The 20951-nt window shown below is 41.4% G+C and overlaps 2 protein-coding genes across 2 annotated transcripts; one reads left to right on the top strand and one right to left on the bottom strand.

Annotated features, from left to right (window-relative positions):
• Nucleotides 1-797: 797 nt before the first annotated feature.
• On the top strand, nt 798-4418 carry rpl11 (ribosomal protein L11). Its single transcript, XM_069680971.1, has 6 exons — nt 798-830; nt 1577-1727; nt 2393-2499; nt 2828-2959; nt 3725-3835; nt 4349-4418. Exons 1-6 carry the CDS (start codon nt 825-827, stop codon nt 4376-4378), a joined length of 537 nt encoding a protein of 178 aa, XP_069537072.1. The 5' UTR covers nt 798-824; the 3' UTR covers nt 4379-4418.
• Nucleotides 4419-5928: 1510 nt separating this feature from the next.
• Nucleotides 5929-20102, bottom strand: klhl43 (kelch-like family member 43). The gene is made up of 7 exons (XM_069680970.1): nt 19899-20102; nt 12703-13205; nt 12337-12485; nt 11023-11369; nt 8936-9235; nt 8678-8853; nt 5929-8051 (listed from the first exon to the last, which is right to left on the bottom strand). The coding sequence occupies exons 2-7, from the start codon at nt 13014-13016 to the stop codon at nt 7259-7261; spliced, it is 2079 nt and encodes a 692-aa protein (XP_069537071.1). The 5' UTR covers nt 13017-13205; nt 19899-20102; the 3' UTR covers nt 5929-7258.
• Between the last annotated feature and the right edge of the window lie 849 nt (nt 20103-20951).

The following is a 20951-nucleotide window of genomic DNA, read 5'->3' as shown; positions in this document are numbered from 1 at the left end:
AAGTATTTTTTTCTTCAGCCATTTCTTAATTTTACCCTGCCAGCCCTCCCTTATGCCTTCACTCTGGACCCGAGACGTATGGAGCAGATTTATAAAATGATACACAGTCATTTCCCACTTCTTTCCCACCTTATTTTAAATCAGCAACAGCCTGATATGATCTCTGTGCAAGTCCATGAGCATACATCTTTATTATCAATTGACATTTTTTGTGTATTTTGAAGTCACTGTTATATTTAAAGTGTTGTTTTTCCCGACGTTGCTGATAAATAAAAATAATATATTTATAGAATTTTGAAAATATTTGTCTTGTTATAATTTATAAAGGGTGTTTAAGAAATGTGTGTCCATATCAAAAGTATATAAAATGCATAATAAAGTAGCAACAAAAAAATAATTTTGTAAATTAGTTTAATAATATTTTTCTGTATTCATGTTTATCTCACAAAATAAAATATATCTGTAAACAATAAACATATTACATTTACCATTAAATTAAATTAAATTAACCTTTTTTATTTTAGTCTGTTTATATTCTTTTTCTATTTCTAAAACGTATTAATTCCCTCTTATAAAAGTAAAAGTAAATAAACTACTTGACGTGGTTCAATCTAAATCGAATTCACGGCAACGACAACCCCACGGACGATTAAATGTGTTACTTATTATGTATAGGAGGGGGGGTTACGTTAATATTATACTTTCAGTGGGTAAAACGGAACCGTCGCGTTACCCCGTGATGTTGCGCCGAGCTCTTTTAGGGTAAACACACCATTATAAATACCTTTCACCGGAAGCGTTACGTCCTCTTCTAGTGATCCAACATGGCGGTGAGTAGTGTCTCACATCGTACTATGGCGATCAAATCTGAAGTTGGGGTTGTAATCCTCAATCATCGGATCTTTGGGGCCATCCTTATTACTGTTCGATGCACAGAGACGTTGACTCCATCATGAAATATTAAAATAGAGTCGTATTTGTCCAAAAACTGTAACAAGTGACGGTTAAATTAAGATACCGAGTGATGCTAACGTGTTAGCTACTGTAATATACTGTCACACCGTATACTTCATGTAAAATTCTGTGATCTAAGACTAAAATATAGATGTTATGGTACCGCAGCCCGACAGCAGACGTGAATTAAAGTTATAATTTATACGCATTGAGCTGCGTACGAGTTATTTATTATCCGGATATGCGGTTGTGCTAACAGCCGAACAGAGGGGATATGTACGGACATGTCCCCCAGCCGGCATGTGTTTGTCCGAGACTATTGGCAGTTGGATGTTGAGACGCAGAGAGAGTCAGAGTCTGACTTATGCATTCAGAGAGTATTTTCAATTGTGATTGTTAAATACAAAACGCGTCTGATAAGATTTATTGCCTATGCTAGCTAGTTAGCAGGCTAGCGCTAGTAGGTAAACTCGACATGGAAGCGGCAGTTAACAAGGTGTCAGAACTTCTTGGTGCTCAGGTGTTTCGTGATGGTGATCGGAATTATTGTCCTATTGTTTTCCCTTTGGGGGTTTGAGTTTGATTTGGTGACAACTGACCCTTTTTATTTTATGACCTCCAGGACCAGGGTGAGAAAAAGGAGAACCCCATGAGAGAGCTTCGCATCCGCAAGCTCTGCCTGAACATCTGTGTCGGTGAGAGCGGAGACAGACTGACCCGTGCTGCTAAGGTGCTGGAGCAGCTCACAGGGCAGACCCCCGTCTTCTCCAAGGGTGAGTGTTGAATCTGTAGAGTAAAGACTTACACAGTTTTTAAATTGAACCCTGGAGTGTTTGTCTCCTTGGTGCGGTTCGGTTAGGTTGGTGTGAACGCTGGAAGGTTGTTAGATTGTAAGGTTGTTGTGAACGCTGAAATCAAACTCTGATGCGGCGGACCAAATAATAGGAAGAGTACCATTTTATTGGTTAAAGTTTTCATTTCCTTACGGCAGAGGGTCTTCCTCAAGATTTTTAATACCAGCTGTCTTACGGGACGTTCTCTACGTCCACTATAGTGTGTTGATATGCGCTCCAAATCTATACCAACATGAATATAACCTGGCGGTGCTCCATGATGTACGACATCCAGGTAGAAATTGCGAGGGGTTGTCTCTTTACCGGCCAGCTGTATGACCATCAATCAAACGACAATCACTTGGACCATTTGAGTTGGACCTTTCTGAATGCAAACTGGAAAACTAAAACAATGTTTCATCCTCGCTTTTGGTTCATTGAGGAAACAGACCTTTAGGTGTGAATGTGCCCTTAGAGTGGTGGATGTACTGACTTGGAAGAAGTGGAGATACTCAGACCACATGACTTACACTTGTATAACATCACTTTGACTTAGTTAGAGCCTGTATTTACCCTGTTGGTGTTTGCCTTTTCCTCCATCGCAGCCCGCTACACTGTGCGATCATTCGGTATCCGCAGAAATGAAAAGATTGCTGTCCACTGCACCGTCCGTGGAGCCAAAGCCGAGGAGATCCTGGAGAAAGGACTCAAGGTCAGAAAGTCGTGTATTATAATGTGTCTCCTTATTACTTTGATTCAAAGCTTTCTCTTTGTGCTTGTTGTATAACCAAAGACTTGTGTACCTTTTTGTCATCTTTTATTTGAATAGTTAGTTGAACTATTTATCTTTTCAAGATAAAAGAAATGCAGAGCTGTCAGGAAATAATAGGGCTGACCCTGGTGTGGTCTGTAGAGGATACAGTTTTGAAAAGTTAAACGAACCCAAGATACAAAAACTTGCAGAGAATTGTGTTGTGATGCTATGAACACATGACTTCTGTGTTGCTAAAGCTGCCTCGCTCTGCTGTCCCTGCCTCCAGGTGCGTGAGTACGAGTTGAGAAAGAACAACTTCTCAGATACCGGAAACTTCGGCTTCGGTATCCAGGAGCACATCGATCTGGGCATCAAGTACGACCCCAGCATCGGTATCTACGGACTCGACTTCTACGTGGTGAGTGGGCAAAGAAAAAATTCTAAATGTATCAAGGTTATGTGGTGTGTGCTTACAAATGAGATGTTTAACAGCTGTGTGTGTGAGATGGTTGATGCTTTTTCTACCCATAGTGAAACATGGTTGAGTTTTAGTTGCATCAGGTAAATGTTGCAGTTGACTTAATTGTTGTTGGTTTTATTTTAGTGAGAGGTTATATTGTAAAATTGTGCTTCCCGCTCCTGCAGTGGGAAGTGAACAGAATAAGTTTGTTGCTTAAATGTTGTTGATCCTATTTTGATGGTCTGACATGGATTATGTTCGGTCAGCTGACATGGTGCATATTTTGATACACGATGGAATATCACGTCTGTCTTTGGCGCATTTAAACAGTCTTTATTCATTAAACTGATTTATAGTTTTAACTTTAACAGGGTTTAAATATGTGCTAAAAGAATAACGTGATTCTTTAAGTTAAAATCAAATGTGAAGATTTACTCCTGTCTTGTTTGACTTTTTTGGGTGGCTGAGAATTGCCACTGGAATTTGGTTACTTGGTGCTTCAAACCCTGAATTTTTATTGATATATTTAACCAGCACTGACGCCCAGAGGCCAGGCAACAGATTTGATACACAGCACTACTAAAGTCAAGAAATATGAATCCAAGTTAGAAAAATAAATATGTACAATAAATCTGTTTTTGCTGATGCAGATTGAGTCATGTGTGCTAGATAATTGTTCATGTTTTTAAGCTTCACTGAGCAGCTCTTGTCTTCGTGGTTCAGGTTCTGGGCAGACCCGGCTTCAGCATCGCCGACAAGAAGCGGAAAACAGGCCGCATCGGTTTCAGGCACCGCATCCGCAAAGAGGAGGCCATGCGCTGGTTCCAGCAGAAAGTGAGTGTTTGTCTGGGCTCCCACACATCCTGAGAGATGTAGTGGTTGTAGAGCAGCTTACCCGGATTTTGTTGAAGTCCAAATTTAAGAGACAAAAGGGAAATTAATCAGACTAAAAAAGTCGTATGTGCATTAACGACATTGAGCATCGCCTATTTGTAATGGCTTGATTTGTAATTGGCCACAAACTTAACTATCTAAAGATTCCTAAACCCTGAATAAATTCAGACCTGGCTCATGATTGTAAACTGATATTGGGGTAATTTTAAGAGCAGATTCTTTTTTACTTTAGTTTGAATTTCTGCAGAGCCAACTAACTCCTGTGGCTTTGAACCATGTCCTCTATTATTGGGCCGTATTATTCTTGCATTCCTCGAATGAACAGCTCTCTCCTGCCCCCTTGAAGCTGAAATATTACTTTCAAAACCAAATGAAACCTGCAGGTCTCTCATTTTTCTCTGCTGAAATACTTTGTCCATTACTATCTAATATTTGCTTCTCGTTTCTTTCCAGTATGACGGTATCATCCTCCCCGGCAAGTAAAGGACCTCCTTTTGATCCTGTTTGTAACAAAGAAATAAAATCTGAAAAAATGAACACGTTTGTTTTGTGTTGTTTATCAGCATACAAGCTTACACCTCCACCTCATTTTCACTTTAGTACTTTTGCTTCACGTGTAGTTGTATACCAAACCATATGGATTATCATTTTGACCTGCTGCTTGTAGTTTTAACCAGAGGTGGGCAGTAGTGTCAGTGGTCGCGTTAGACGTCACTGCTATTAACAGAATTCACTTTAGAGGCAGGTTGAAGAAATTACAAACTTCCCTGGGGAAAAAAAACATCTGGAACTGATGTAAAAGATCGCAGAGAACTGATGTGAAAGAGGGCAGGAACAAACCGCCTGTAAGACTAGATTTTAAAGTCAGATTTTGTTCCTCTAATTTCTATTTTTTTGAAATTATTTATTTTTGCACTTGGACAGCAGTTTTTTTATACAGAGTAATGAGATATAAAAGAGTTGTGTTCATATCCTTTGCAGTCCTGAGTTTTTAAAGATTTTTTAAACCATATACAACCTGGGGGAGACGGTATGTATACATAAGAGTGAGCCAGAAGCATTTCAGGGGGAGATAAGTGACAGAATGAGATATACAAAATACTGTACCTCTAATTTCAATAACATTCAAGGGTTTATTCTCCTTCTCCTGCAACGTAACGTAACAAATACTTCTTACGTTGTACTTCACTGGAAATATTGTATTTTTCTCTGAACTATATTTTTGAGGGATTATTTTACCTTGCTTCCCTTTTATACTTGTAAACTACATTTGTGAAGCAATGATTCACTTTATAAACTACTTTTAAGTTGGAAATTTAGTCCCTCTAAATTGTCTTAATGCTTAAAAACTCGATTTCTCAACAAATATTTGATAATACTCAACTTTTTTTTCTTCTAAAGAACATCAAACAGGGATCTTTTATAGTATTAAGTAACTATACTTCTTTGTAATGAAACATTGAACTCCCTATATTCACTAAGACACTGACGACACTGAGGATATGATTTATGTTGATTAGAAATCTCATGGTGATGATGACTAACTATATTGACCTTGTTGATGTTGCTGATAATGCTCATTATAAAAAACGCCCTGTTCACTGCCTGTCAGCACCAGCGTCCGATCGCACATGAAGCTGTTTGTTGGCTCTTCCTGACTTCGTTCCCTCCCGTCTCGATCGTTGCTTGTGTTGTATTAACTCTCAGATGTACGTTGCTTTGGACAAAAGCGTTGGCTGAATTAAATTGCAACTTTGTAAAATTTTAAAATAATTATAACAGTTACGGACATCTTAACCCACTGTTGGACGGTCAATAAAACGACACAGCCGAATGTAAAATGTAAGAACTGCTCCACCTTGACCAGGCTAACCCTGCATCACATCCATTTAAAACCCCTAAAAATCATTCCTGACAAAACACCTTTTTTGCAGCACATGAAACAGAGTCAATTAACATCCCCTTTTATAAAACTCAATTTCCCAGCAGCACCTGTCCCATAAGAAGGTAAGAAAAGGCAGAGACTCGGTGAGTTTTGATCACATTGGCTTTTATTCAGTGAAACCCCACAGAAACCAGCAGCACAGAGCTCATCCGGTGCCAAGAAGGAGAGAAATTCAGAGGGGATTCAGCCAATCAGACGAGCCAGATTATCCTCATTGTACCTCATAATTGATCATATTGATCGTTAACTCTCGATGTGCTCCACAGCTGACAGTTAGTCGTATTAATGCTGGAGTCTCACCGGTTCTTCACGTGGTGTTTAGTTTAGTTTCAGTAAAAATTAGACGTCAGAGGAGGCAAATGTTTAACACAGGTGAGACAATTTATCCTGTCCTTTCATCGTTTTTTATCTTTGTTTTACACATTTTTACACATTTTTTTAAAGATTTTATATTGTTTTTTTAATCTTCCTATTTTCTTTGGAAAGTTCAATCCCTTCAACACTTTTTTAATTATTATTTTTCCATTTACTTCCTTTTAAATCTCACCTGTGTTGTGTTGAATGAGCACCGCCTCCTCTTGTATTCACATCTTAGTCCTTCTCCTCGATTGCACTTATAAAATGTTTATTTCAAAGTACTACATCTACATATTTTTCTTTTTTTTTTTAACGTTTAAGCTACACTACTCCATCCATTAAATAAATAAACACGATTGTTTACTGCCGGCCTGCGTCTAACCTCGTGAGATATTTGCTGATGAAATCTCGATTATTGTTTTGCTGTCAGAATTGGCTCACTTTCACACACTGGTCATTCACTCTTTATTTTTTACAGCTGCACGTCACACACTCTGCTTAGATACATCTTTGTACACACACTGCCCGTGGATTCACAGTGACATTTTTGTTCAACCCAAACCCGCTCAAACACAGATCCATCACCTCTCCACCTCCGCCTGCTCCTCTGTTCGATTCAGCCCTCATCCACCTTTTTCCTCCTCCGTTTCCACACATGTAAAACCTCCTGAGACCACTTTGGACCATGTTAGCTCTCTTTAAATTTTCTTTCTTGCCCGACTTGCAGGTATTAAGGTCAGCGACTGATTGTCTCTTCAAAATTTTATGTTCTTTAGACACCATAAAATCACTTCCAGGAACATTCATTACCAAAGTTTCATTTTAACTGGGTTAAATGTATGAAAATCGGCCTTTTTTGTCCAATTAAATTCTGCAAAGTTGCGTTTTTTTGTGTTTTTTTGGAGGGTAAATATTTACAGACTGAAATAAATTAAGTATTATGTTTTAAATAGGTTGTTTTTTCACACAGATATAAACAGATAAAGGAGCAGACATGATCCAGATGTTCTCCAGAGGTCAAACCCTCCCTCCTCTCTCCTGTTCTTTCCCTTCCTGTCTCTCTACACCGTGATGGTCTGTGAAGGAGCCACGCTGCTCTCTCTGCTCCTCTGCTTCGTTTGCTGCTCCTCGTGGGCAGGGGTGTTGCGGTGCTGCTGGCGGCGCGGTGCGTGGCGTGGCGGCAGGGTCAGGGTGCAGCAGGACACTCCCACCGTGGGCTCGGGCAGATCCTCCGCCATGGACCAGCTGTCTGTGGCCGGGTCGTACTTCTGCACGGCCGCCTTGTAGCGCTTCTCCGCCTCGTTCCAGCCGCCCAGCAGGTACAGCTTATCGGCCAGCGGGGACAAACCGGCGGTGCTCACGCCGAGGGGCAGAGGGGCGGCCCGGTTCCATGTGCCGCTCTCCGGGGAGAAGACCTCCACTGAGACCACATCCACTCTCTCACCGCCCGGCCCAAGCTGGCTTCCTCCCACCACGTACACCTTCCCTCCCAGGGTGGTGGAGCAGTGCCATCCACGTGGCGTCTCCATGGAGGGCCTCTCGCTCCAGGTATCGGTCTCCACCTTGTAGCACGCCACAGAGCGAGAGTAGGCGCAGTTGATGTAGCCGCCGGTCACCAGGATGTCTCCAGAGGGCAGGGTGGCGCTGGAGTGGCAGCAGCGGGGCATCTCCATGGGTGTACGCATCTGCCAGGTGTTGGAGGACGGCAGGTAGCTCTCGGTGGTGGCCAGCAGTCCCTCCACGTTACGGCCTCCGATGGCGAACAGGCGGCCGCCGCTGGCTGCCAGAGAGAAGTGGGTGCGGCGCTGACGCATGCTGGCCAGGTGGAGCCAGGTGTTGAAGCGAGGGTCGTATCTGATGGAGGTAAAGAGAACGACAGAGATTTGTAACACCAAGTTAAGAGTACACTCGACTCCCAGAGACCCCGGTACACTCAAGCTGTATGCTGACGACGCCTGGTTATACGTTATCCGTTACAATCCAGCAATCATAGCACTCCAACTCAACTTACCACTTGGATTTCTCATATTGATTGTTGGAAAACTTCCTCCAACTTTTCACTAACAAACCAGAAAATATCTTGTAAACCACCCCCCAATTCTTTTAGTCAGATAGTTCTTCCTTCTGAGGATTTACAGTGTCTTCTTTTCTTCTTTCGCTAACATGACCCTCATTATATCAAAGACCTACTAACTCCCTTGAACGAGCTTGAACACCTTCTTTGATCAGCTGATTGTAGGTTTCTGGTTGTTCCCGAGCCCAAAGGGTTACCAAGGCTTAAAGGGCCTCTGAATTTGCACATGCTAAAAAAGATGCAAGTAATCTGATAAGAATGAGGAAGAGAGCTTGATTAAAAGTTCAATCCCCTGCCTGCGTTCACACCAAAGCACACCTGGCCAAAAGCTGCTGAAAAGGGTTTAGACCAACATTCAAATATCTATGCCTAAATGTTTGAGAGTTATTTGTTCGTTTCCTCGTACCTGCTGAGGGTGCTGACGGCGTGCTTGGCCTGGTTGCGGGCATCGTTCTGGTCCTCTCCTCCGGCCACGTACAGGAAGCCGTCCATCACAGCAACACACTGATTAAAGCTCTTAGCAGGTAGCTGGGTGAGGTGACGCCAAGTGGCTCCTCCTTCACGAGGGTCCCTCCACAGCACCTGGACCCCGAGGTCAAAGGTCAGTGAGGGTTATTTTTTTTAAGCAGTTAACAAAATGAGATGATAAAAACAAAGCACTGACCTCTCGGCTGAGAGCTCTCTCTGTGAGCGATGGTCGACCTCCGATGGTGAGCAGAGTCTGCTGGCTGGCTCGGACCTGCGTGCGTCTGGACTGCAGGGTGTTCTGCTGGTAGGGCAGCAGGTGGTAGTTCATGGCGTCCACCAGCAGGCGGTGACACTGAGGGTCCATCATCATGCGGGGGACCGGCTGGATCTGACTCACCAGCTCGCTGGCCGGGATCGTCTCAAAGCGGATGTGAGAGAGGAGCTCTGCGGCGTGAGCCTGACGGGAGGCGTCGAAATCGAGCCACTTCATGGCCAGCTGGAGAGACGGAGATGTTTTCATTGTAGAGGACAAAACCTCGACACGTCATGTGGAACAACAAAGTTCAACTGTTTGATAAAATCAAACAGTGAAAATAAAACTTAAGACATAAATAAATCATCTTGTTTGTGAAAGGGTGGTGAAGAGAAATACTGAGCAGGTAAATATTTAGATATGTGCCAACACCCTAAGAAACTAAGGAGCTGAAATGTAACAACATGGACAAACACCCACACATTACTAGATTCACTTTTACTCCCGACTTTCTCAAGGCCATCGAACACAACTTTTGTCTTCTTCTTTCTTTCCCCCTCTCTCTCTGTTTGTTCTTTCTTGTGTCTGTTTGTTTGATTTCTGCTCTGGTAATGTCTGATTATTTTTTAACTGTCTTTTTGTCACTTGTATTGTCTTCACGTTTTCTCTCAATAAAAAGCCAAAAAAAAGAATTAAAAAAAGGGAAGGAAGGTAACAAGAGCGAGTTAAATGTTATTTAAAATGTGAGTTTTATAGTAAATTTAATAAATATTTGAAATTCAATATATTTCTGTGTTTTAATTTTTACACCTCGGCTGAATTACTTAAAAACTTTTGCAGCTTTGGCAGTTGTGGACGAAGCAATACAACAAAGTAAAAATACTACATTACAAGCTAAATTAATTCATTCATTTATGCAAGTAAAAGTATAAAAGAATCCATCCATCCATCATCTATACCGCTTATCCTGTTAGGACTGCAGCCTATCCCAGCTGTCATTGGGCGAGAGGCGGGGTTACACCCTGGACTGATCGCCTGTCAATCACAGGGCTGACACACAGAGACAGACAACCTTTCACGCTCACACCTACAGGCAGAGTCACCAATGAACCTAACAGCACGTCTTTGGCCTGTGGGAGGAAGCCGGAGTACTCAAATATTCATTTTTTACTACTTTACGTGTTTGATGGTTTCATCTATGTGAATGTATCATATTTTGTGTTTAAAATCATAATATGAAACTAACTACAGCTGTCAGACGGATGTAATGCAGAAATAATTACATATTTCTCGAGGAGACGTAGTTTACAGGAAGTTTAAAGCAGCATTAAGTGGAGATACTCGAGTAAAAGTACTCCAACATTGAACAGGACTTGATTAAACATACTTAGTTACTTTCCAGGTATCTCACTGAAGTAGCAGCTGCAACAAACGCAGCTGGCCTGCAAACTTCAGTGAACTTTTATCTTTAGACGATTAAATAATCAGTTAATAATAAGGAACATTTGATCCAGTTTATAAATACAACAATCACCGCCTCGCTCCCCTCAGCTGCTCTTCTATTTAGATCTGTCTCACGCATGCAGTTGTGTATTAATAAACGAGCCCTCCTCTTGCATACAGTGAGTTATACTCTGAGGTTTCTGCTCACAGTCGACCTGCAGGTGACTCGCTTTGATTCATGGATGTGTGTCGGGATCTGAGCAGCTGGTCTGGGGTCTGTTTTTAGGACTGGATGAAAATAGCGGGAAGGTCGACGAGTTAATACTGGAAGTGGCCTCTTAGAAGACCTGGAATTTCTCCTGGAGTTGGAGAATAAAAAGGGGAATATGTTCCCAGTAATTCATGGAAAGTCGCTTTTAAATTGAGATGAAACTTCCTGTATCATCAGATTTTATGGCATCGAGTTTGAGCGCAAGAACAAATTGAGATGTAAATGAAAAACACTTGACAGCGTATCATATTTCAACCTACATGTTCAGTTACAGATTTAAACTGACGACCTTTAAAGCCAAACTTTGACCTCTGACCTGGAAGGCGGTGACCTCTGAAGGCAGCAGCAGCGAGTCGTCCTGCAGGAAGTAAGAGATCTGCTCCAGGGTGAGCTGCGTGAACAGCGGCGTGTCGGCGAACTGCACAAAGTTCTCCAGGACGAAGCGGCGGGCGGCGTCGCACACGGGCAGCAGGCCGTAGGCGGCGGCGATGTTCCAGATGTAGACGCAGGTCTGCACGTTCAGCTCGGCCAGCAGGAAGTCCATGCACATCTTGAGCAGCTGAGGGATCTGCAGGGTGGCGGCGGCGGAGGCGGTGCAGCCGATGGTGTAGAGGGACATGTGGACGCGGCCCAGGTAGGCGAAGGTGATGACGTTGGCCAGGCCTACGGATCAGACGGACGTTTTATTCAACTATAACAGATGACTGTTCTTCATGAGTCTTCATGAGGAAGGTTTTTTTGCCTGCAAAGTGCTTCGTCATGATGGATTAATGTTGGGTCTCTCTCTAAATGATATAACAAAGAGGACAGTCTAAACCTGCTCTTTTTGTAACGTGTCCTGAGATAACTTTTGTTATGATTTGGTTTATTTTATTTTATAGTTAAATAAAACATTTATGAATACAAATAAGTTGATTGATTGATTGATTGACATAACCAAATATGAGTTTCTTACAAGGGAAACCAGATAGTTGTAGAGAAGTAGAATGAAAACTCTCGCCAGGACTAAGTTCTTAGAACTTCCCTTTAAGTTCTTTGTTTCTTTAAGCAACTTTGAAGTAAGAAAAACATTTTAGCTCAGCTTTTTGGAGGCTTTATAACGATAGCTGAGTGATATTTTTTGGTATTTTAAAACCCATACTATGAATTAATCTGTGAAAAATTCCCTTTAAGTAATTATTTTTTATTAGAATGTCAGATAATAGCAAATAATGGTCTTCACACTCTGTGTAAAGCTAAAGTAACATCTCTACATTGCCTGTTTGCTCTTGCCAACAGTCTGAAAGTCAATATATTCAGTTTTACTGTCACATAAGAGAAAAAAAAGGCAAAACCTCGAACCTCAAAACCTTGCGCTCTTCTGCTTGTGCTTGAAATATCACTTACAAATAAACTAACTGACTTACTAGGCCTCACTTTATGCTGATATCCCAAAACCTAAAGTCTTTGGGGCCTTCACTAGAGGTTCATAAAATGTCGTTGGAGTTTGACCAATATTTGGCATTTGTTATAATGAATGATATTTAACAATATTGATGCTACAGTTAAATTTAAATCAGGAGTGACAAACAAGTGAAACCTAAAATAAGGCTGTCTTAAATTAGGATGAATGGCAGTCGGGTTGTCGTACCCAGCGGCGAGAGTGAGGGCAGCTCCAGGCGCTTCATGTTGGGGTCTTTGGCCAGAATCTCTCTGAAGTACTGACTGATGGAGGAGATGACCAGCTTGTGGACGTCGAAGGCTTTCGTCTTACAGGCCAACTCCAGATCAGTCAGGAACCTGAAAACAATGTCAACATTTTGGCTCGTGGGTGTCAACAAGGTCATCCCAACGAAAGCCTCAAAGCCCTGTACCAAAATTGTAACATGGTAATTGTGTTGTGTTGTGTATTAGCATCGTGTTGTGTCATACTTTGATTGTATCATTTCATATTAGAGTTGTGTAGCACCAGTTATGATACACTGCAATAATGACACAGTATGAGTTGAAGACCTACTTCTCCTGCCGCATCTTGCTGAGCTCCTCCAGCAAAGCGTTTCCGTGCAGGGGTCTCGTCAGCTCGCTGCCCAGGCCGAGGCCTCTCTCCCCGGGCTTGATGACCGGCGGCGGCAGCGGCAGGTTGAGGCTGTTCAGCTTGGCGATGTCCAGCGCCGCCATCTGCTCGATCTTCTTCACCCCGGTCTCCACCACCACCACACCGTCGCCACGGCTCTCCACCTTCAGCTGGATGGGGGCGGTCTCGACGGGGACCTCGGGGCTGGTTTCCACCACAGCCTTCTTCTGGCGGGAGGCCTTCTTCTTGGGGGCCATCTTGGTTTCTTGTAGGTTTGAGTTTACTTAAGTTAATTGGTTTCTTGACACTAAGATAAGTGCTGACTTTCTTTATGAACAAATAACAGCTTTTTGCTGGATGTTTTTGCTTGAACAAAAAGAAAGGTTCAATGGACAGACTGGTTTGGGATTTCGTTGGTGGTTTCACTTTAACACAGCACACAGCAGCTGAAACAAAAAAGGGGAAAGACAAAGACATGATTGTCGTGATTTAAACCTGGTGTTCACTGTCTCACAAATGCTTACAGACTCTAAATCAGAGTATTATTTTAAAGTCACTGCAGGACAAACCCTCTGACAGATGCACATGACTCTGATAATCTCTGAACACAACAACACACACTGACTTCAGACTGTCTCTGAGGGCCTGCAGTCGTGCGAGTGACAGCTGCGAGTGTCCTTTATGTGAGGCAGAGATGAAACCTCAGGGTCGGGTTTGTGGTTTATAGCCGCTCCCCCTCAGACATTCAGTGCTGCTCTTCACAGGCTGTGTATTTCACCCATAAAGCAAGCGGGGAATCTTATTCATGATCGCAATGAGCTGCAGATCAGCTATGCAGAGTAGAGAGAGAGGACTGTAACAGAGATCACGTTTAGTGTTCGCATGCAGAGAGAGTAGAAGGAGTTCTTTGGGGAACATGTTCTAGTTTTTTTTTTACTTTTGTAGTTTTTAAAGGTTGTGTATCCGTAAATGCATGAGGCAAGGGTGGCCGGAAGCTTCAGGTATAACGACAAACACAAGTTTACCTGATGTAGCGAGGCTATGTAACTTTAGCTAACGGGCAGACACTGTAGCTACAAGTTGTTGGATAATGCAAAGAGATAAACTGAAGGGCTGCTGATCTACTTGTTCATGGCTCACAGTTTGTTGATATGTACCTGTGCCAAGCACAGAGATCACCTGAGAGCTCCGTCAGAGTGGAAAGAAAAATAACACCGGTGCCTGTTAGGGGCTTTAGCTGACCTGATCATATTGAATTTCTAGGTTGTCTAATTCTTTGGTTTGTGGCCAAAACCTGCAAAACTAATGACTTAACACAAAGACTCATTCAGACTTTGAGTTTTCTGCTGATTACTAAAGCTTATCATGCTAACGTGCTAAACTAACATGGTAAAAACTGTAAGTTCAACGCCTGATTAGCATCAGTAGGGCAGCATTTTGCATGCTCACATTAGCATTTAGCTAAAAGCACCACAGTGGCTGAGTACAGCTTTATACCCCTTTCCCTTCAAAATTAGAGTGTTGACACGAGTTATTCAGACCCGGGAAGACCCGCTAATAAATGCTGATTGTTTTTGTTTTTCCCATTGCCAGTGGAGTTTACTGCTTTCGGTCTATTTTCTGCTGTACGAGCTGCTAGCATGGCTGTAGACATGCTACAGCTATGTGGTGTAAGTTTCTTTAACTAAATAACCTTGACACATCTTTAGATGCCCTTTCAAAGGATTATTGTCTCTTAATTGAATTTTCCTTTTATTCCTAACAGGTTTCTTGTTTAAAGATATCAGTCGGCTACGTCTCAGTTTATAAATATCTTCTCTAACCAACTCACATTGCAAACAACTGTCTCTGACTCATCTGACTGCCATTTTGAATGATTCTGGCAATGCTAATAATGCTAACACAAGTGTAACTGCTGCCAAAACCTGACTCTCTCAAATCTGAATGAAGCCAGTAACTTAAGTTGTAATCTTTTATCCTCATGGGTCGAGTTTTAACTCTTCAACAACTACAGTGAACCATCATAACCACAAACGTGTCCATGATTCACTCCGTCCATCGTCCACCCCTCCTCTCTGCTCTGTCTGAACTTTTTAAATAGCACCGACGGCCTCCACACATGGACAGAGCGAGGACGAGGAGACGCGTACAGGACGGATCAGCAGCTGTTCCTGGTGTCATATGAAGAGGAGGGACTCACATATGCAGACCATACAGGCTATTTAGGATGTTGCAATCACCCTTTAAACAGTTGAAACAGCAAGATCAAGCAGGCAGGATGCTTTATAACCTCATTACTACTCTGCACTTCTGTTGGATCAGAAGGTTTGTGTTGTTGGTCGGCTGCTGAAGTTCCTGTGAATGTGACCCTGATCGAGGCACAGAGCCACTAAAAACACGTGTGGTGGTGATAAAGTCGCCGACAAGGCCAACTGGACACGCGATGATAAAAACGTGTGTGGTGATATATTAAAAAAAAAGAAGGCAGGAGGTACAAATAATATCTTGTGTCCGGCTAACAGCATGGCCATAATAAGCAACGGTTGTGTCGGAGTATTCCCAATACCGTACTCCAAAAGCACACCATACTGTATGCGTGTATGTTCTCTTCCCAATGATACCAGTACATCTCAGTCTCTAAATTTTTGCATGAACAGGAAATCAAGAAACTTAAATTAGTTGCAAATTTAAGCGATCAGATAATATACTCTGGGAACCGACCAATACCCGATTGAAAAATGCTGTATTATAAGTAAAATCCTGCATTAGATGTCCTACTTGTAAACTTGTATACAATCATATCTGACAATAAATTAAGTATGATATGCATGTTTAAGTAGGTTGAGGTAAAACTAGTTTTGACTATTTTTTGAACAGCTTGTTTAGTGGTTCCCAACCCAAGGTTTGGGCCCCTCGAAAGGGTCACAAGCTAGGTATAAGGTGGTCATGAGATGATTACGGGAAAGAGAAAACACAACGTTTGGTTTGACATTTTAGAGTGCTTTTGTGTAAACTACTGTATACTTTTGGGGCGGCGGTGGTTCAGTGGTAGAGTCGGTCATCTTTCAATCAGAAGGTCGGAGGTTTGATCCCCACTTCCATCAGTCTACATGTCGAAGTGTCCTTGGGCAAGACACTGAACCTCAAATTGCTCCCGGTGGCATAGCCAACGGGTATGAATGTGATAACTGATTGACAGTTGGGCACTTTGGCTAGCAGCCTCTGCTATCAGTGTGTGAATGGGTGAATACTGACTTTTTAATTTAAATAACATTATCTGAGAGTTTAAGAGGTGGTCAACAGGTTACAGATAGATTTCAAATCGCTGTACTTTACACTGTGTGTAAACAAGTAACTATTTGTATATCTGCCGACTATTTTTATGTTTATTTCTTCTGGTTTTATTCCATCGTATGTTTTCTGCAGCAGCTCAGGGAGATGCTTCGCTGTTTCGTTGATTTGCACAATGGCAATAAAGACTTGAATCATCCAACTTAAGTCAAACTGGTGATAAATCTTTGAGTAAAATATGACAAAACTCGACATGATTTATTGTAAATAGTTACAGGCAAAATGTTAACTTGGTTTAATCCTTAACGGTATCAATATACAACAATATATCATATTTTATAACGGTATGTGTTAAGTAATTATTATGAATAGATAAGTGTTGTAAAGGGCTGCACGGTGGTGCAGTGGTTAGTGCTGTCAAACCCCAGTTTGGGCAAGGTGGGCCTTTCTGTACGGAGTTTGCATGTTCTCCTCGTGCATGCGTGGGTTCCCTCCGGGGGCCTCCGGCTTCCTCCCACAGTCCAAAGACATGCTTGTAAGGTGAATTGGTGACTCTAAATTGCCCGTAGGTGTGGGTGTGAGTGCGAAAGGTTGTCTGTTATCTGTGGGCCCTGTGATTGACTGGCGACCAGTCCAGTGTGTACCTCCGCGACCCTGAACAGGATAAGCGGTATAGATAATGGATGGATGGATGGAAGTGTTGTAAAGTAAAAGCACAATATTTACCTCTGAAACGTACCACAATAAAAGTACAAAGTAGCGTAAAATGAAAAAATGAAGTACCTCAAAAGCGTACTTGAGTAAATGTACCCAGGAACTTTCTACGACTGCACAATACACGAATAAATGTAACATCAAGTCCTTGACAATGTTAAGTGATTCTGAGGCATGAAAATAATCTTTGCTGTGCACAGATCAGCCTTCAGAAATATCTGGGACCAAGGTCAGCGCAGAGCAGCTGCTCCGTCATCAGCCGCCAACCAACACCAACACCACCACTGATAAATATACTGTAACTAACAACAGAGTCTCCTTTCAAAACAAAAGGCCCGTGAAGGAAACCTGTTTAAAGACATGGACACATTTCTAATCCTGCCTGTAACTTCCAAATAATTCAGGTGTTGAACTGTGTGATTTGGCACTCATTGTTCAGGTTTTAATGTGTGCACTCCCAATTTAATCCTTAAATTAACAATGTCAGTTAAATGTTAAAGTTGAATGTCAGCTTTTAGTCAGTGATCACAAATGTGTGATTTGTCTGCAGTCAATTCAACATAAAATATATGAAGAGTCGTGTTTCCAGTTTTCTCTTTGACATTTTTTATTATTTATTTCTTATATATTTAACTTTTTTAATGTCTTTTGAATATGTGTGTATCAAACTTAAACCCACTTTGGTTGCAACTCTTCTTCTGTTTCTAACATCGACATTACATGTTAAAGGGATCATTCTGTTTCTTTTTTGAGTGGGGTTGTATGAGATAGCAGAAGACAACAGTCATCACACTGTTAGGAGAGGCCGGCTATGGCTAAGCTAAGCTATGGTCGCTGCTTACGGGGTCATGAGTACCATGTGATTTAGCCTCTTAAAAGAGTCCTACATATAAAGTCCTACAACCAAATGCCAAGGTGTAGTGCTGACAAAAACATGAAATACATCGCACACTTAAACTGTGTTTGTTTATATATAGGGAACTATACCTTTAAAGTCACTATTGAAACTGACGGCGTGTCCACAGTAATGTAACAGCTGTGGTATGTCTCCTGGATGTTTGTCAACCATAAAAACAGAGAATAAACATCATGTATTTGCAGGTCATTTGGAGTCATGTAGTTTTCTGCATGGTACAGCTTGGCTCAGCTTGGCTAACTTTTGGTACATTACTTATTTCCTTTACCGCTGCAGATATCTTGTCATCTTCTTCATTTCAACATTGGCAGCCAAACAGAAGAACATCTGCACTTCGTCATTTGAAATTCTTTCAATTAACTTACGTACCTACTGAACTCTGGTGATGGTAGCTTTGAAACTCCAACTTAAGGTGTTGGATCAGCAACCTTGAGCCTCGACAGGCGTGATACCAATAATAGCACCAGGTACCAGGTACTATCAACAACTTTTACCAATGAAAGAAAAAAAGGGACGGTTCCAAGCAAGTTGAGTCCTGGACCGGGCAGTAACAATTAGTCGGAATATTCACTCTCTTTTAGCTCTGTTTTTGGTCTCCACCAGCTCCTGAGAAATACAGAGCTTTTTCTCTGCTAAAGTGTTCGCCAGCTAGTCTGTGAGATTTCCCGTCTCCCCCTGCAGCCGTAAACAACACTTTGAGAGCGTTGAGGGAGAACCAAAACAATAAAGTTGCTTTAAAGCAAAAACAAATCGGCTGAAAGACGATAAAACATGCTGTATGGTTAAGGGGAACTGCCGGGTTGTTCCATGGATTTCTGTTGCTTTGTGCTTTCACATATGGACTACAGGACCTCCAAAATTACCGCTGTATAAAATAAACACCACATACATTCTTAAAAAACATATATGAGGCTGTAGTGTTGAATTGTTATGTGTTATTTTACACACAAAAAAACACCCTGGATGCCTTTACACAAACTCTATCTCTCTTGGGCTGTAGCTGAATTCCTTTGCCATCTCATGAGGGTATTTATAGGTGCTGACCAACACAACATGCATGTGTGTGTACTTTCTGTGTGTGTTTTACAGCTAAGGACTGGAAAGAGAAGGACTGACACCCCCTGTGGTGCAGTATTATCCACACTGGTACTGTTTCACGTTGTTTCCACTCAGCAGACAAATATAAATATTAAAACAATTTACTTATTAATACTATGAAGTAATTAGACATTAATTTTATCTTCAGGGTGGAAGAAGTACTCACATGTTATAGCAAAGTAAAAGTGCAAAAATATATCAGCAAAATGTACTTAAAGTATCAAAAGTAAAAGTACTCATTGGGCTTAACGGGCCTTTTCAGAGCCGTCTAGCATCATCTGTTACAGGTGGTGTTGGAGCTTTTTATATCTGTTTCATACACTGTTGAGTTGTTATACTTGTACTCTTTCATGATATATAAAATATTTAAAGGTTATTATTTGTTAAATCTTGAGTGTTTCTATTTTCTGCTACTCTATATTTCTTATTTCTCCGATGTCAGGGGCAAGAATTGTTCTTTTTACTCGTCTACATTTATTAGATATCAAAATGTTGCAAGTTACTTTGCATATCTTGATTAAAAAACCACAAAATATAATCAATAAATGCATTATCATATATTATTATAGGTTAATATAATACTTTTGGATATACAGGAGAAAATATAACAGCTACCCAGCGGTAAATAAAGTCGTTAAAAATAGCTCCACCTTAACCAGCTGCAACATGAAACTTATGTGCACATGAATGCGTCAATATGTATAACACAATTATATAATATACAGTGTTATGGAAGGGGTCTTTCTGTGTAGTGAGTACTTTTGGTATTTTAAGGGCATTTTTCTGCTTCATATTTATACATAAGTACAAGTTTGAATGTAGGACTTTTACTTCAAGAGGATCTGTGTGATAAAATATCAGAGTACTTCTTCCACCACTGAGTACAAGCACCTTTAAAACGTAAGTATGCACTTTTCAGCACGGTTGGTTTCTGTCTCTTGCAGTGCATCAGCAGCAAAGCGGCTGGAATGTTTTATGTGTTTTTAGGTCATTTTTTATTAAATTTTAGAGTAAATAAAAGAGTAAGTGGAGATTTTAAGCTACCAAACGGTTTAAGGTTATTTAAAGATGGGGTCCTCTCGCCTCATCAAGCCGTAATGCAGTAAAATAAGATTTTTACCTCTTTCTCCGTCCTGGTTCCTGCTCTTCTTCCCTTCCTTTGGCGTTCTTTGCTTCTCTCTGTAGGCTCTCTTTTACGTTCTTTCTTTTATCTTTGTTGATGTTCTCTAACAGGTTCCTCTTTGCTGCGACCCTCCGTCCTCTGTCAGTCTGCCAGAGTGCTGTGTGTGTGCGTGTGTGTGCGTGTGCCAGTATCAGGGGGGAATCAAGGTTCCAACCAAAGCTGTGACGTAGGTGTCAACCCCCCTAGCAGAGCTCCAACCACGCCTCCCTGAGCTCACACCAGATCCTCTTCTTACCACCTCCAACATCCACCTCCATTTCCAAATACAGGCACCACGGGTCACCCTCCCCTCCAAAAATATCCCATAAGAGGCGAGCCTGAACATAAACCCCCGCACCCCCTTCACCCTCTTTCATGGCCTAAGGGTTTCAAGTTTTAGGTTTGGTTGGAGTCGGGAAAATCTCCTTTCTATGTTTGACTGTAAACATTATTCAGACCCTTTACTGAAGTAGGTTACTTATAACACATTGTGAAAAATACCAACGTCTGGAGTAAAAGCATTCAAAGTTTGTAGTTACTGAAATTATCAAAAGTAAAAGTATTGTGTGGTAAATTTGATTCTGTTAAGTGTTTCACTTCTCAGAAAGGCAATGGATTTACAGTTCTTATGTTGCCTATTTAGCAAAAATTAAAACAACTTTGTTGGCCCAAGCTTTCCACATCTAAGAAATGTTGTTGTTTTGGACTGTCTCTGCTAGTGTGGAACTCTTAGTTGAAAACCAGTCAGTTTTATACTGTTGGTAGGACAAATATGAAAAATAAGCTTATTTAGATTCTCAGGGATGAATATTTTCTCTCAACGAGTAGAAAACATAGGATACAGATGCTACACTAACTAATTTAAAACGTATTATACCCTAAATACCTTAGTCAATATTAAATAACTACTAAGTGTACAAAAATGTTGTAGTTCTTTTCTTTAGAGCTGATACCGTGTTACCATATTACACGGTAAATTGTCCTAAAAGCTTATTCAGCGTTTTAACTGAC

This window comes from Semicossyphus pulcher, unplaced genomic scaffold (genome assembly GCF_022749685.1).
Source record: "Semicossyphus pulcher isolate SPU_LCO1_2020_fin unplaced genomic scaffold, fSemPul1.0.p SCAF_5, whole genome shotgun sequence".
Taxonomy (NCBI): domain Eukaryota; kingdom Metazoa; phylum Chordata; class Actinopteri; order Labriformes; family Labridae; genus Semicossyphus; species Semicossyphus pulcher.
The sequence above is the reverse complement of the archived record's forward strand: the minus strand, read 5'-3'. Positions and strand labels throughout refer to the sequence as shown.